This window comes from Stegodyphus dumicola, chromosome 6, assembly GCF_044657685.1.
Source record: "Stegodyphus dumicola isolate Sdum_Otavi_A_Nest chromosome 6, ASM4465768v1".
Taxonomy (NCBI): Eukaryota; Metazoa; Arthropoda; class Arachnida; order Araneae; family Eresidae; genus Stegodyphus; species Stegodyphus dumicola.
In genome coordinates this window covers 147,182,903-147,201,600 of record NC_140773.1, presented here as the reverse complement: position 1 = coordinate 147,201,600, position 18,698 = coordinate 147,182,903, and the positions used below count along the sequence as shown (strand labels likewise).

The window sequence follows — 18,698 nt, the reverse complement described above, 5'->3', positions numbered from 1 at the left end:
ATGACATTAATGTATAAGAATTATAACATAGAAGAATGGAACTGGAACTAGTTTCATGTTGAGGATAATCATACATAATTGTAGATAGAACTGTTCGCTATTAAAATACTTCTACAACATTTTATTGATGCACTGAAAAATATTAGTGTACTCAAAACAAAGTGTTACACAATTTGAATTACATTACCTTATAAATCTACGTGCATGTATAAAGATATAATTAATCCTATATTTTTTCATTGTTACTATAAATTCAACCAGAGCTACACTTACTTTCGGTCAGCTTTAGAGCCATTTTTTTCACAAACTCATTTAAGGAAATAAATTTAATTTAATAACAAAGAATTTATGAAATTGAATTTAAATACAATATCAAATATGAAAGTCATACACTTTACGTAAAGTTAGCACTTTTAAGAGCCATTAAAATCGATGTATGCGAAAATATTCCTACCATGAACAGTGATGGAAAATGTTTTCCTTAAAGGTTCTCCAGCTCCATTATCTACTTCACAGAGGTACTTGCCTTCATATTCTTTAAGCGTCGGATTAAAAGTGAGCGTACCATTTATCGAAGTTCTTAAGATGTTATAATTAGCACCATTAGAGTTGGTTATTCCTGAGAAAGAAAGTATTTGAGTGTAAAGAAGCGTTCCGAATTCTCCTTAACTAGTTATGAGAATGTTATTTAATAAAATTTTAAATTCTGCTGAAATCAAAATTGAATTTAAATAAAATTATACTTCAAAATAAATCTGATTAAAGTTTTGATTCCACAATATTTTACAACAGATTTTTTGTAGTTTATAATAACTGCTATCAGTAAATAAAATTTTAATTAAAAGCGTGACATGTATACCAAAACAATTAACACAAAATTTAGTATTAACATAGAATGCTATTTATTTACTTCAAAAATATACTTATTTGAACAAAAAATGTGAGAACTATTTCACTTAATTTGCACAATTAACATCAGTTACATTTCTTAATTAATGAGATTTAAATTAGATTAAAATGACTAAAAGTTATCAACTCATTTCCATCAAAATTAAATGATTTCCTAAAGTGGTAAAATGCCTTTTATTTTTCTGTACAATCAGAAGTATACACAGATTAAATTGGTATTTTTTTGCCGTTGTAGGAGAACACGCGGCAAATAACTTTCTCTAGAACAATACATGCCAGTTTGATACTTCTAGCAAGTATTCTACATATTTCCGTCATTATCTGATTACAACTGTTGTAAAAAACTTTTAGACATAAAAAGTATATCTGTTACGTTAATTATTTCGACAAGCAAAGAAACGAAATAGAATGAAGGTACTTTAAAAAGGTTTTTTAAGAACATTTTCTTTGAAATAAGAACGCTCTTATAAGAGGTAAAAACTACTCATTTCAGTTAACAGCGAGACTAAAAGGCAATGTTGTCAACTTTATTTTGCCTCAGAAATTTATTTGGCGAGTGTTATTATACAATGGAAAAGATCCAAAATTTTAATTGCATTTTTCAACGACATCTTTATTATATTTCTTAGAAAATTATGCACCAAATTAATTTAAATAATAGTTAAACAATATTCTAAGAATAAAAAGGATTTCGCAATGAAATATAGCCTTAGGGCACTGAGAAAAAACTCTCAAAAGCTTGGAAAATGTGTAACTTCTAAATTGGCTAATAATTGATTGGCCGTTTGTTTGCTTTTATTACACATTGTAAACAATTTTACATTGAGTCAAATACTTTTTGACTTCTGCAATAATATTATCACATTCATTTTTATCCAATTTTTATTAACTCAGCTTTAGATAATGCCGCTCAACCGGTATAGTAGTTAGCGTTGCTAACTGCCATCCTGAAGGGCCCGAGTTCGAATCCCGGAGAAGGCATGGATGTTTGCAAATGCAATAGTGTCGGTGCGGCAAGGTGGCACTCTAAATATGCGGCAAGCTGCCTCTTGTGCTGTTTGGTAGGAGGGGGGAAGAAGACCATCGAAAATTCAGGAAGAGCTGAATATTGTCCAGCTCAGCAAATTTTATTACCATCTGACAAGAAACTTCCACTTAAAATTAAGAAATTTTAATAATACTGAATTCAGAATATGTCATTATGATTTTAAAGATATTAACAACAAAAAGAGGTCAATGGCCCTTTTGACGTCTTGGGTTTTTCTTCCACTGTTTTATGTCATTTATTTACTATTCTAAGTGCTAAAGTTTATAAACACACACGTATATATATATATTAAAAACATTATATGTGTTACTCTATTTATTTTGTGCTCACTTTAGAAACTTTTAATTTGTTATAGATGAGTTATGACACTGAGCCTAAGCAACCCGGTGTGTCCAAACACCGTTTCACCGAGCTGAGCAGAAAAATAGATTTCATGAAATTTTTCAATCAATTCAAAGTAACTGTAACACAGTGCACTTGCATTAATAGATAACCGCTTTTTATTATTTAGAATTCGGTTTTCTTCTCTGAATTATTTACAATCGTGAAAGCAGATAATGTAGCAAATTCAAGTTTTTAAAAAATTTCCTAACAGGTTTATCACTATTAAAATGAAAAATAACTAAAATGAAATGCTGTTCGCGAAAACCTTTACTGAATTTTTTGCACTGCTGATTAATTATTTGTTAAAGTAATTTTAATCTTTTAAATTAATAAAATGTTATACGGATAAATTTCATATACACTTTCTTAAGGTGTGTGTGTATGTGTATGTGATTATGACAAAGCCTCGAGGGCTGCCTAAAGGAAGGGATGCCTTGGTGGAGGATTTTCTAAGGGAAATTGGCTCGTATACACGTTACACACTTTCTTAAGGAATGGAATAAAAGATTAATTATGTATTTTATATGCAAACAAATTATTTTGAGTACGAACATCTAAGAATTACTAATACTTTAGTTAATTATTGATTGCGAGCGTTAATAACCAAAAATGATTAAAATTTTTTAAAAAAGTTAATTTCAAATATTTTCAAAGAAACAGATTTTTCAAAGGATAAATATTAAATATAAATCAGTTAATTAGATTAATAGACAAGTAGCAATGACGGCTATTAAAATATGTTTGAAACTCAGTTATTTTACTTTACTTAAATAACATATTCAGATATGTGCTTATGCATAACTTGTGTTAGAGTATATGAAAAATTATAAATTTTCTATATAGTGTTTGACTTTTGTGTTATTTTATGTCTGAATGTAAGATTTCTGATAAGCACATGTCTCCATAAATATAATTAAGCAATTAATGTCTAAAATAAATAAAATTATTAATTTACCAATTTTTTTCCAAGTAATTTTAGGAAGAGGAAAACCATTTGCCAAGCATGTAAATGACGTAATCAGTCCTTCGACTGTTTCTTGATCTTCCGGCTCCGTAATCCATGATGGAGGAGCTAAGAAAATTTAAACTTATGGCGTTCAGGTAAATTTAGCAAGAACAGAAAATATAACATTTACTAGCATGAAGCCTAAATATTCTACTGGTATTATTGAAATATATTGAAAATATTATTAAGGTTTTAATCTTGTAGTAATTTTATATACTAGCAGAAACAAAACTAGTGCATATATTAGAAACACCATAGAATTTAAATTATCCAAATTTACGATTTTCTACTCATAAATATCAAAATTAAAAATTTTCAATAAATTCATCATTATAATCACCAAAAGAACATTATATTTTCAAGATTTAAAAAACCTTAAAATTTTCTATTAATTTTATGACAAGTACATATTGTATAAACAAGTACATATTGTACAAGTATAAACAATTTGAGAAATATCCAATTTAAACATATTAAATTGTTGTAATATTTATATTAGAATGCATATTTTATATATTTCAAGCAAATAGACTCTGTTGAATAAAACGACACTCTGTAACTAAAAATTAAAGCATACTGATTAAATCAAATGCTTTTATCTAGATATTGAAACATATTGATTAAATATTATCGCTTACCTCTTATACTCAAAAAAGCAGAATAAGAATTCTTTCCGAAGGCATTACTGACTGTGCAGGAATAGTTTCCTCTTGATTGTTTAACAACCGGATCTATGATAAGACTTGAAACTTTTTCTAACGTATTTATAGTGGCACCTTCTTTCAAAACGTTTCCATTTTTATGCCATATAAATTTAAAAGGTGGTTTACCTTTCATGACAGTACAGGCAACACTTAAAGTATGTCCTATTTTAACATTTTCTGGAAAGTTAAATGGTTGTATCAAAGGAGCATCTGAAATAGACGAAATTTTGCTCAGCTTTTCTTCACACCATTTAGCACATGGAATGCATCTACAAATTATGTTTTAAAGTTTTGTACATAAATATGCACAAATATTCTCAAAAGAAGATAAAAAGGAATTTTAAATAATCAGTAATAATAGTAATAGCTTACCATTGCAGTATCCTGACTTCAAGAGCATACACAAACCAGTTATTATTGATGAAATGAAGATCCAGTTCATTTGAATATAGGACATAATCACGTCTACTGACTAAGTTCATTACGTTGAAAATGTTCTACGTAAAACGATTAGATGTAACAACATTAAGACATTTAAACACTACACTAGGGGAACAGCAAGTGATTACAATGGCGAATACTGTCATCTAGTTGAAGCCAAAAGCTTCAGATGAAACTGGCATACCACGAACAACTAGCGCCACATACTGGATAATAAAAAAATTAAAAATGAAAGAATACTTGCAAACTTCAAAATAATTCAAATATGATCGTGCTTCATTGGAGCAGTTAGTTTATTTTAACGTCTTTTCATTAAAATAAACTGAACTGAACTCTCATAAACTTAAATAACGGTTGTTATTAATATAAATTCAAACTTTGTGCACTATATATGTAAATAGCACTAAAAAGGTGAATATATTAATTTCAGGTTAGTTAAATTTGCCTTTCATTGCTTGTAATTAACTGATAGTATAATGCAAGATATATATATATATATAACTACAGCTAAGTAAAAGGCAGGAAAGGAAAAAAAATTGCAGATGCGAAATTAAATTTTGGCATAAGATAAAACACTGTTGCATTCAATATTTTATAGCATATGTAAAAGCAGTGTTTATAATGTAAAGTAACATAAACTTTGTAGAAGTATGTATTTCGTATAAGAATGCCATGCTATTAAGATCTGTTTAAAGTAACATCAAAACAAAAATATTCGAAAATAATGTATGAAGATTTCTTTACTAAAATTATGAAAGGAAAATACTAAAAACTACGGTTTAAAAATTTTTATTAGGACTTATTACATGAAAGTAGCAGTAGATTAATGCCTCATAGTGTATAAAATATAAATCATAGAATGACAACAAGTTTCATTTTCGGAGAATTTTAAGACTGTATTCTCAATTTGCTACAAGCATAACGGAACGCTTAAGAGCGAATTTATTATCTTGGAACAGAAGAAATATGTACTTTTAACTGACATTCCATTTTAATAACGCTGTTGAATATTGTAATACAGATACACAGACGACTCGCTATTTTTAACGAAACACAAATAGAAGGCACAGGCTTTATGAAATTGCCGATAAGAAAAAAATTATGGAAAGGATAACACATACCAAAATATATAAAAATTTTTACACAATTTCATTACTTCAGTCAAGTAATATAAAACCTCAATAATTACACGTTTCAACTGATTTTTAATTCTGAACGCAATGCGAATTTTGCAGCATTAGCTGAAACAAAAGAGTCAAGGGAAACATCTGTTATAGATTTTAATGCAAAATATTTCATATACTGTAATATATGCAGCTAAAACCTTTTTCTGTTTCCATATAGTAAACCCTCAGTCATACAAACGAATGGCAATTAGTTTAATAAACTCTAAACAAACTGTCTTACAGAATTCTGTTTTGCTGATAGAAAACTCACATTATTGCAAAATTAAACTAGATTCATATTTACCCTTTATTGTAAGTATTTGGATTTTTTTGTTTTCACTTTTAGAGTAAATATTTGAATTTAACTATTTCAGAATGGTATAATAATATTATCTTATAATTGAAATATATAAAACTGAAAAACTAGCGGATTATTGTGAACTGAACAAATGAAAATTAGTCTTTCATATTTCCGTGAATTTAATATTTAATTGCCAAATGATTAATGTCTTTTTTTTTTCAAAACTTTAAATATTATTCTTGGATCAAATCTTTTAGAGCCTACCATGCACAACAAGTACTGCGGTTTTTCGAAGAGACTCTCCAATTCCATTTTCAACTTCACATTCGTAGCTGCCATCATCTAGTTTGGACACAAACTGAAACATCAAAGTGCCATTTGTAGAAATTTTTTGAAAGGCTTTTGGTTTTTGATAATCCTGTGTATCTGAAATCAAATAAAATATGCAAGGATAAAAAGCACTCTTAATAAAATCTGAGTATTATTTCTCTTAACTTGTTCATTAAATCTGAATTTTTTATCAATTTTCACGTAGTCTAAAAAATAAATTTTATAATTTTTCTTATTTTGTGTACATTCATAATAAAAGCATATCTTTACTTATAAGTGAACACATTTTAATAAGACATATTTAGGTTTAAATATGTTATTAAATGAGATAATTAATATTAGTAACCTTCCTTCAATAAGTCTTATTACTGTGCGCATGATTTTGACAATGTCAAAATTTCGGCACTTCAAAATCAAATTCTTCAGACATTTCGATTTAAGCGATGTTTAATGAGTGTAGGTAAGGTATGAAAAAGCGTCGGTAAATTTTTCATTTTTTGTTTAAAATAATTTCTTGCCCTATGATTCTTCTCTAATGTGCTCTAATAAACAGGAGTGTTTGTTTTAAGAATTTTTCCAATAGAACGGTTTTAAATAAATTTTAAATATATATTAAAATATTTAGAAACATTTAAATGATAGTGAAGAACAAAAAATATTAAATTAAATGTTATTAATTATGAGTGACAGTTCTTAATAATAAAAAAATTGCAACTGTTTTTTATGCAAAAAAGAATGGGACGAGCTTATTTCAAAGGGAAAGTAAGCTTACACTATTTTTAAAGCAGTCCTTCAAATTACAATGTGAAACCTGAGTGTAAATACTTTCAGTGTTTCTGAAGAAACTTACTTCCTTATCGCTCCATTTTAGAAATGCTAGTAAATGAGACTTAATCATAAATCAAATGGGATTATTGATTACTGAATACAAATTAATTTCATGATACTTATTTTGACCCGTAATGTCCGCAGCGCATGGTTGTTTTAATCATTCATGCTTTCCGGATTGGGAAAAAATTGCCTCATTGTACATGTTATCTAAATCACGATAAATTATAAAATCTTTTCAATGTTAATTGATTATATATTCACCTAGTTTTCTCCACGTGATCGTGGGCAGAGAAGAGCCATTCACAAAGCAAAATAAACTCGCTGTACTTCCTTCTAAAGTTTCAACGTCTTGAGGTTCTTTTACCCAAGTTGGTGGAGCTAATATAAATGAAAAATTAAATTAGATATGAAATCACTGTTTACATATCCAAAGCATTGAAGTAAGACTATCTAAACAAAACTGTTTTTGAATCCATTAAATCATTCACTCTGATTCAAAATTAAAGAAACCTATAATTTTATATTCATCATATGTAGAACTAAATATAGAAAAAGTAATTAAAAAATTTTCTAACAACTTCAAAGAAATTTCTTGTTAAGAGTAAATTTTCCATCCTTTACCTTAGACCATATCGAATTTTTACGCATCTGAACCATGTCAGTTATTCTATGTTAATTTTTTATTCGATATTTCTGAATCAGTAATTTATCTTACTCACATTGTTTCGGCAGAATAGTTTTTCAAAAAAGCTTAGAATTATTTCTCACGCATTTACTTTAATCTTGTCATGATAGTAGGATTTTAAAAGCTAAGGTAAGAGGAAATATTCTGAGATACGATAGTTAACTTTATGAAATATGTTTGAAATTTAAATTTTCTTTTCATGCATAGACATCATAAAAATGATATTTAATTTAAAGGGACATCGTGATTAACGCTGTAACGAGATGCATTATACATGCAATATTTACACTCATGATACTGGAACGAATCGCTCAAAACACGACAGGATATCAGAGAAAAACCTTTTAAAATGCGCAGTGCATCTGATGAGTGTAGTCAAAAATATTTATTGCATCACGTTAATATTATAACATGTCAAATTTTCAGACTAAATTTTGTCTCTGTTACAGACTGATATTTTGTTTAAGCATTCTTAAAACAGAAAATAAGATTGTAGAGACATTAGTTATTTTTTGGAAGCAAGCAAAATGAAAAATGAGCAGTCGCTTTCGCCGAGAATCGAACCACGGACCTCTGGAATACCGACCCAGCGTGCAGAACCATTATACCACGAAAGCAGGGTAGGAATGCGAAGAAATACCTTTTAAACGTAGAGGGATAATGGTTTAGGTGCGGAAGGATACTGCAAATTCGTTGCCGAAATTAAATCATTTTTGCATTTTTGGAACGCTTCGCGAGATTCTGTGGTCCAGGTTATAACACGTGTATCGGTTCTCTTACTTCCATTCTTATAAGATAATGCCATTATTGCGATCTTTTAAGAGAATGCAGTTCCTAAAAAATCACGAACTTATGTTAATTTTATTGTGAAATAGTGTACATCTGATTTTCTTAAAAAAACTTGCAATTCTTTGAACTTGTTAAATTCAAGATTAAATTAGATGTTTTTAACCCTAATATGACATCTATGACATAAGATTTTACCTTTAATACTTTAAAATGTTTCTCGTGTTCTTGATTAACATGTCTATTTATACTTCTTTTCAGTTAGTCGGAATTCCAGATATTTTCAGTTTTCTTCTCAATAACCTCATATCATATCATTTGGTTTCATTTTCTTCTTATTCAGGACACAAATTTCAAATCACAAAGATATTTATGAAATTTGCACTTGCATTTATCAGTTTCCGTAGATCTACGTATACTCTGCAGATTTGACAGATTTTATTTGTTATTAATCTGCTTATAATACAATTCTTCCCCAAAAGTTCGATTCTTATACCTCTACCAGATTTAATGATTTCTTATGTTTTACAGACAAATATAACATTTTAAACAGACTTTAATTGATTTATTCAATTTACTTTTACTACAAAGATATTATCACCAATTTGTAATTCTTATTATGAAACATACTTCAAGCCTAAACTTATACGAGGGCTATCCAGAAAGTAGATTACGTTTTGGAATAAAAAAATAAACAGAGTATAAGAAACAAATTTTATTATATACAGATGAAAGCCACACTCAAATACTACTTTTCTACATAGTCACCATACAAATTAAGGCATTTATCGTAGCGATGTACGAGCTTGGAAATTCCTTCGTCGAAAAATTCGGCCGCCTGCGCCTTCAACCACTTCGTTACCTCTTCTTGCCTTCCATCTTGCACAAAACTTGTGGTAACCAAGCTTTTCGCTGATGATTTCGTGCAACAAACTTCGCGAAATTTGTGGAAAACTCAAAGAAAGTTCCGTTATTGTGAAATTTCGATTTTCACGGACTTTAGCATCGACTTTTTCGAGAAGTTCGGCGGTCACTATGCTGGGTCTCCCACTTCGATCTTCGTCGTGAACATTGGTTCGGCCATTTTGAAATCTTATGACCCACTGACGCACTCCACCTTCAGTGATAATGTTGTCCCCATACACTTCACGAAGCTGCCGATAGATTTCTATCGGTTTACAGTTTTTTGCAGTCAGAAACCTTATTACTGAGCGCACCTCGCAGCTCGCGGGATTTTCAATTAACGCAGACATTTCAAACCATCACAGTATCTGAACGGAGCACAGCACGAACCTCTCACTAGCACGGCTAGATGCAGACTGAGCTGCGCAACGCTCTGACCCCAAGATGGCCGCGCTAGCCCCGCCCCTAGCGGACACAGACGGAAACGTAATCTACTTCCTGGATGGCCCTCGTATGTTTGAGCTGAAACTCATTCGATATCATGAACAGAGTCATTAGAGTTGATTCTTGTAATAAAAGTTACCAGTATTAGATTTATGCTTAGACAGCTTATAAGCTAGAAATATTGAACTAGAAAGGCAAAGGCTAGAAATATTAGACAATTCAGCAACTTTGCTTGCAACTTGACGCACAAGATCAAATATATAAATATAAACGATATTAAATGAAATTCCATGCTTTCGTACATAGGCGTACTTTCATTAAACAGTTAACGGAACCTGATCAAACAGAAAATTACCTTAAAATGTTCATTTTTTACAACAAATCAATTAAATCAATGACAAGTATCACCTTATGTTACCATGAAAATACACGGTGCATTATCAATAATATATATATCTGTTAAATAAGATTTTACTCTGAAAGTCTTTTTCATTGCTCTTTAGAATATTTATTACAAATTCAAAACATTTTTTGAATCACCGAGTAAATATTTTTCTCCTAAAGTAATTAAAACTCCTAATTTTTATTGATTTCTTATATTAGATCTATGTTTTTACTAATATCTGAAATATTTAAAATTATGGAACAAGTGATGACCTAATGTGAATGCTGATTCCTTTCGGATATCTAATATGTGACTTGATCAGTTTTGTTCTATCACACCGAAAATTATTATGTAATGAATATGAGATCTAGAATTCTACAGGCTCAGAAAAGGACATCCTCTGCTTAATTTGCATGTCAAACCAAACAAGAAGAACATTATACGTTTTATCATTTATTAAGCCAGTTAAGAATTTAAATTTCTAAACAAAACAAAAGTGAAAATCTTATTAATTTAAATTTGAATAAAAATGAGCAGTTATCACTCACGTGAGCATGTGAGTTTCATAAAAATTAATACTAAATCGGTGTTTCGGTTAGGTTGTTATAAAAAAGTTCATTTTTATCATAAAGAAGAATTAATTTCACAGCGGCATTTTTCGGCTTGAAATTTCCTATACATAAATCATCTTTCTTGTTAATATTTAAATACAAGTATGACGATGAGAATTAAACTTAATATTTAAAGTTTTTGCAAGCATACCTCTCACTTTCAAATATGCAGTGAACTCATCTTGTCCATCTTTACTGTGCAGAATGCAAGTGTAGTTTCCAGCCGAATTTTCTTCTACTGGTTCTATAATTAAATTAGATATTTTGTTGCTAGAAATAATACTGACTGAAGATGATTTCTTCATCGGATTTCCGTCTTTAAACCAACTGAATGTAAATGGTCCGTTGCCTCGCATAACTGTACATGTTATGCTTGCAGTGTCTCCTCTTTTAATTTGCGAAGGGAATTGAAATGGCTGGATTTTTGGAGCATCTAAAAAAAACATTCTTTGTAATATGTCGTCATATCAAATTATTCTATATAGTACTTTATTACTTAAAAATTAAATTAAGCATTTTATGACGTCTATATTTTTTCACACTTCATTTTTAGCCTTATGACAGTTATTTAACATAATCTTTGCGAATAAAATGCATAATTATAATTTAAAATCCTCTTTAATGAAATTAGGAAATATATGAATATTTCAATGTAATTAGAATGTTTAACCACTTAGCAACGAGTTATGATTTGGTCTAAAAATCTCTTTTATACTTTTTAATTTTGATTTGAACAATAAAAATGACATAAATATTCACTAAAAATTACTTTTCTCCTCATTATACAGTATTTTATGAGACTGTTAATAGTTATCATAAAACAATTTTAATTTTGCGGTCGTATACACTAAATGAGAAAAAAATAATATTCTTCTACAAAATAGTCATCCGAGTATTTATATTTTTAAATCAAAACATTTATTGTTAGGTTACCACCTGAATTTTTTAAAACTTATTTTAATAAGATTTCTATTCCTTATCGTACTTTTATAATTCATAACATCGATCATAATATAATAATAATTGAAACTAATGTTAATTTTAGTTTTACTCATTCTTAAACTACAATATAACAACTAATACTTTTTAAACATATAATAAATTTCTAGGTAATAATTACACAAACAAGCAACTTGATTTATATTCTGTAACATTTCAGCAATATGCACAGATTCCTAATGCATATGATGAGACATAATGGAATGCAATCAAATGTGGAAATTATATATCTCGTCATCTTTTTAATAATATACTTCATATAAAGCCTTTAAAAGAAAATTAAATTTTGAAGAAAGTTGTAAAAAGTAACTTACCATTAGATGTAGCGAGATGAACTAAGCACGTTAGGAACGTCGAGTTATAACGAACGTCGAGTTATATGCAGCTGAGCAGTTCACGACACTATTTAATAAAGTTCAAAAGATGAAGACATTTCGTAAAGAAGAAAATGCCTTCCGTTACTAATTATTAGTAGCAAAGACAAAACATTAAGTAATATTATCGCTTTTTATTATTGTTTTAACAAACATATATTTCTCAATTGCAAAGTGTGAAAATAATCTGCACAGTATAACACCACACTCTAAAAGACATGTCTAAAAAATTACGTTAATTTTTCTTCAGATGAGCACTTTTATTCAGTACCATTCTTGTACAAAATTTTGTTATTGTACAACGTCTTCCACATATCTGTTACTGTGCTGGAAACTGGCGAGAATTCAATATGTGGACAACGCTAAAAATGTTACGAAGCATACATGAACAACTAGCGCCACATTCAGGGCAAAACACGAAACATAATTTGCTAGAATTAGGACTCATACACGTGTTTTTATTAGTAATAATTATTAGAAATGTTAATAATATTTATTTGCATTGCTGGAAAATACTTTTAATTTGTGACTGGTGTAAAATATTTATGCTTTTTATCAAGAAGAAATACTCTTGTAACCAGTTATATTAACACACTCATTTCAGTTTCAAATTCAAGTATTTATGGAAAACTCCGCATTTCATTCTATCCCTTGTACAGATATCACATTGTAAATAACTTAATATATTTTAAAATTCATATTAAAGTAACCATATTGCAGGAATACTTTGAAAATCGTCAGTATGTTACGAAACATATATGACATAGGTGGTACAATAAACTGCTGAGAACACTAGTTACAAGAAATATAATGATACAATGGTTTCATTTATGCTTCTTAAAGAATGGGACGTAAAATTACCATAGACAGTAACAGATATAATTTTACGAAGTGGAGTTCCGACTCCATTGTCAGCTTTGCAAGAGTATTTTCCTTCGTGGACTTTAAGCAGAGGACTGAACACTAGAGTTCCATTTATATTATTATGAATACCATTCGAAGTTCCACGATCTGTAAAAGAAAACATTATAAATTAATACTTTGCTTATTGACACTGTGGGATTTAAAAAGCTATTTTTATTTCAGTAAAGTTTTATGCCCATTCGCATATAGTTTTTTACTATAGTTCTACGGTATTTCATAAGCATTTTTTCGTAAATCATCAAGAAATATAAAGTAAATTTTGAGTTGATTGCTTCCAGTCAAGTATACTGCATACATGGTAATTACAACGTTTTAGTCAATGTGATTAATACCAGATAAAATGTTAAGGTATTTAAAATTGGTATCAGTAACAATAAAATGTTTATTAGAGTAAATATATTAATATCAAATAAGAAGCCAAGTAAACATTCAAAATTCTTTTAAATTCAATATGAAGATGATAAGGCCTCGCGGAAATCATTAGTTCTGAGTGTTATCGTGGAAATAACTAGTTCTGAATGTTATCGCATATATCTCATTTTATCTTTAAAATCATCAGGCGATCAATAATCATGAGTTCTGCATCAGAATAAACATCCGGAGGCTGCAGATCAGCTATACGTACACATTTATTTGTTAATTGATTCTTTTGAATTTATTTGTTAATTGATTTTGATTTGATTCTGTATTAAATGCTACTTCTCATATTATATTGTGAACTGCATGTTAGACAATTATGTAATGTAGCTTTAGTAACTTAAAATCAGTTTAAATCTTTACCTTCTCTTCTGAAATATATTTGTGGTGATGGGAATCCAGCAGCACTACAGATCACTCTTACGGATTGCCCTTCAGTAGCTTCGATGCCATATGGCTCTTTTACCCATGATGGTGGAGCTAGATTGATATTTGGAAATATAAGTGGCTATCGAATTTATGTATATATATATATATATATATATAATTTTTTTTCAAATGTTTTAACAATCGTACTTTAGATAAAAACGAAGGATAAGTCTATTATGTAAAACTATCAAAGTTATTGAAATATCTTTAAATAATAATCAAAATTACCGATTCCCAGGTTATCGAACTTAATATGATAGAACGAATAATCGAGTTATAAAACTTATCATAAAACTGAAGTATTTATTACAATCAAAATAAAAAACGAAAACTCGAGATCACAGCATTTCGAAATGCAACATAATTCAAAGAACTCATTGTTAAGACAAAATTATACAAATCAGTAAAAAAGGAAATAGATTATTGCCCTCTACTTAGGCCAAATAACTGAATTTTGTTTCCTAGTAAAAGGCCCTCCCATCGGAGGAAACACAAATTTTAGAAAGAGCTACATAAATGCTTAGTGCCACACATCGAAATATGCAGCTGAGCAGTTCACGACACTATTTAATAAAGTTCAAAAGATGAAGACATTTCGTAAAGAAGAAAATGCCTTCCATTACTAATTATTAGTAGCAAAGACAAAACATTAAGTAATATTATCGCTTTTTATTATTGTTTTAACAAACATATATTTCTCAATTGCAAAGTGTGAAAATAGTGTAATCTTTTTTTTTAAATTTGGAAACCAAACCCTATTCTTTTCAGCAGTTCTTTAGTTTATGTAACACAAATTAAGATAACACGGTATATTATAGGAAGCTAGATATTGCTGCACGAAAGTTATCTGTAATTTGTTCTAAAGGAAATAAAGTACATGTTATTTACTTACCTTTAACGGAGAGGAAAGCAGAATAATTGTCACTTCCATAGGGACTGTTCACAGAACATGTGTAATTTCCTACAGACGCTTCTTCAACAGGATCAAGGAGAAGAGTAGAAAATTTCTCATTAGATTCAACGCTTATTCCCTTGGTTTCTTTTAGTGAATGACCATTTTTGTACCACTTGTAAGAAACAGGTGAGTGTCCCCGCATTATCAAACACTGAACACTTGTTTTATCTCCTATTTGTATGTGCTTTGGAAACTGAAATGGCTGAATTTTTGGAGATTCTGAAAGAAATTCTTAGAATCAACATAACTGCATAACAGAAATTATAAAAAGGAAAGTTTTTATTGTGCAACTATAAAAAAATATTACTAAGTTATGTTTAATTAATAACATTTTCAGCGATGTTTAACATATTTTATCTTATAACAGATATTTTAATTCTATGAAAACTAACAATATACTTTCTGTTTCAAGATGCTTAATTTATTTTCTTCTTTCTTTACAAACAAAAAATAATGCGGTTGATATATGAGAATTGCTTAGAGTAATAACTTCATAAATTATTTCTAAAAGAAACCTAATTAAATATGAGTTTATTAATTTATGATATGCAGTTAATTGAAATTGAGTTTATATTTTGTTTAAATATGAACGAAATAAGAAAAATCTTTGGCATCTAGTAACTGTTGCTTCTGGGAATAAGGGTTAAAAAAATAACAGCATAAAATAACTGTTTAAGATCTTGATGGACCTATGCCCAACTCGGAAATCTTTAATTAATACTTATCCTGTCTTAACAGTTTTTGATCCACAACAACAATTAAAGGTATCCAAACACATTCGAAGAATATTTTCTTTCAAGAAATATAGTATAGGTATATAATAAACACTTTTTTAGCTTATTCTTTACAAAAGAAATTATGGAACATTCAGATTTAATATATTTCGATGTTATTTCTATCCTGCAAAAATATTAAATATAGGGGAAATTATAAGTGAATTTAAAAACAAATTGAAACGTCCTCTATGGAAAACCATGTAGAGACATTAGGTACTTTTTGAAAGTAGAAGCGATGAAAAATGAGCAACGCCCTCGCCGGAAATCGAACCACGGACCTCTAGAATAAGTGTCCAGCGTGCTGACCACTACACTACGAAAGCATACTAAGAAGGCTGGAGAAATACTTTATATACCCCCCTTTTAACCCTTTGAGGGGCGGTATATAAAATAATTTAAACTGTAAAATTTTGCATGAACTATAACTTATGGACCCTAAGGACACAAAATTGAGACTTAAAAAAAATCTAAAGCGAAATCCTGAATTTTGAGAGCCGGTATATATTTTATACCGGCGCCCCTCTAGGACATTTTTTTTCCAGGTAGTCGCCAACTGTAAATCTTTGTTTTTTAAATTAATTTTGGGTACTTTTGATGTGCGTCTGTAGTGATGAGCGCTTGAATATAGTTATGTAAGTCTAAAGAAATTTTTTTTTAAATTTCAGCAGAAATTTAAAATTTTAAAAATAAAATTTATGTTTTTATGCACTTTGATGATGCAACCCAGCTGAACATACTTATGTAAAATATGAGTAAAAAGCTTTTCAACTTGATTTAAATTCAATATTATTTTATAAAAAAATTTAGCAAATATAACACTGCATGTGTAAACCGTATCATGCTGTAACTGAACTAGTATAATATTACAAGCAGATGTAACTCAGCCGAAAATTAAAAAAATTGAAAAATGAAGCACTACGACCGACTCAGCTGAGAAAGCATGTTGCATTTTTGAAGTTATATTTTATGCTTTAGATAATATGTGAAAAAAACCATGCTTCATACTATGATACGAAGAATCGCCCGCCCCCTCCACGCACACACACTTTAGATCATCAAGGACCGTAAGGGTCCCTTTTTTATTTTTTGTAAATATAGGTTGTAATATATCTTTTTGTTCAGGAAGAAACGCCATTAAACAATTTTATTATTTGATACACCTCAAAGCTCTTATTCTGATTTTCAATCCCTTTCGCTTCATAGGGGCTCCTTTTCAACTTTTGGATAAATTTTAGTTTGCATTTAAAACGGAGCTTAGAAATATTTTTCCTCCTTTCACGAACTGAAAATTTATTTCCGAAACAACCTATTTGTATCAACCAGAGTGCAAATTTCTCTTGTGTTCTCTAGTCTTTCATCTGAAATTAACAAAGAATTAAAAAGAATTTCCCTAAAGAATAAAGGCATGCTTTCAAACCAGTAGTTTTTGTGATTACACTATGAGATGGACCTTAAGTACGTTTCCATTTTAAGTGAGCTTTCCCTTTGTGCGATCTTATCACATTTCACAAAGGGAAGAAGGCGTGACTCCCGAATGACAAATTGGTTGTCAATCACCTCTTTTCTTACATTCTAGGATTTTGGAAAACAAGAAGCAACAGGTGACTTTTGGGGGCTACCATGCCACGTTTAACCCCCACAATTTTGTAAAGTTTTGACCCCAGACGGCAATTTTGAAATCAATGAGTCTTTCTCTTGGGAAAGAGATAAGTGCTGAAATAAAAATTTTAGCTAAACACAGATGAATGAAACTTGAGCTGAGTACACAAATAATAAATTAAACTAATACACTTGTATTCAGTCCTAGCGCAGAGTCAGTAAACTCCCCAGTCCTCCATGATCATAATATTTAATCATAAACGACTTATAAGTTAATCATGAAAAATTATTACGTCATAAACTGTTATAATAATAAAGAAATTCTGTCATGTCACAGAGTAGAAAAGGAGAAGACTGGTGCTGCCATCTATTGGCGTGGTACCCTCAGTGTGGGCGCCGGTATATATTATATACCGGTTTTAAAATCGTATAAATAATCTTCTGTTAATTATCACTTCTGACTGAAATGAAGTAAATATATAAGATTCAGCATGTGTACGTCATATATTTGCAGATTTTGAATTTTTTCTTTCCCTCCAATAGAATTTATCAATCTTCCAACATGATACCTTGGAACGAGGTATATTAATTTTATAATTGTAAAATATTGAGCATTCATAGGGTGATGTTGCCATTTAGAATCGAAAGAAAGTACTAGACACTTACGATTATAGCTTTTGGTGTAGTAAAATTAGCATTTTTTCGGAGGTTAAAAAATTGACAAACAACCGGTATATATTATATACCGGTGCCCTTCAGAGGGTTAAAGGGAGACTGGGGTTTTCAGTGGACCCAATAGTCAAATCCTAGGTGTGGAGAATCATCATCCACCACCCTTTTAGTTCGGACGCCACTGTAGAGACATTAAGTAATTTCGAAGTAGGAGAGATGAAAAATAAGCAACGCCCTTGCCGGGAATCGAACCACGGACCTGTGGAATACGCGCCCAGCGTGCAGATTACTACGCTGAACTACTACGCAGTTCTACTACGCAGATTACGAAAGCATGCTAAGAAGGCGGGAGAAATATTTTATAACTATTGAATTACATAAGAAAGGTCGTGCATTAATAAATTGTATGCTTTTATCTAGAGAATGATATATAATTTTAAGTATTTATTAAAAGGTGAAAATGTCTCAATTTATAGAAGTTTTTTATGGGATTTTCAATAAATTCGCGATATCGTTGTTTTATTAACAAATCACAATTTCAAAAATATTTAGAACATAAATATTAAGTCACTTATTTTATTAACAGAGCCTCCCAATTTAAAAATATTTATAATATAAA

At 29.7% G+C, this 18,698-nt stretch overlaps 1 protein-coding gene across 1 annotated transcript; it reads right to left on the bottom strand.

Annotated features, from left to right (window-relative positions):
- Positions 1-5,152: 5,152 nt before the first annotated feature.
- Positions 5,153-11,543, bottom strand: LOC118202391 (cell adhesion molecule Dscam2-like). Its single transcript, XM_035374568.2, has 3 exons — positions 11,086-11,543; positions 7,382-7,498; positions 5,153-6,385 (listed from the first exon to the last, which is right to left on the bottom strand). The coding sequence occupies exons 1-3, from the start codon at positions 11,378-11,380 to the stop codon at positions 6,213-6,215; spliced, it is 585 nt and encodes a 194-aa protein (XP_035230459.2). The 5' UTR covers positions 11,381-11,543; the 3' UTR covers positions 5,153-6,212.
- Between the last annotated feature and the right edge of the window lie 7,155 nt (positions 11,544-18,698).

What these genes read in the sequence shown, in the direction of transcription:
- LOC118202391 (XM_035374568.2), bottom strand. Translation starts at nt 11,380, where the DNA reads ATGTTTTTTTTAGATGCTCCAAAAATCCAGCCATTTCAATTCCCTTCG. An exon ending in TGCATATTTGAAAGTGAGAG is followed by an intron (nt 7,499 to 11,085) that starts GTATGCTTGCAA and finishes CATTTATATTAG; the next exon opens with CTCCACCAACTTGGGTAAAA. An exon ending in GATCACGTGGAGAAAACTAG is followed by an intron (nt 6,386 to 7,381) that starts GTGAATATATAA and finishes ATTTGATTTCAG; the next exon opens with ATACACAGGATTATCAAAAA.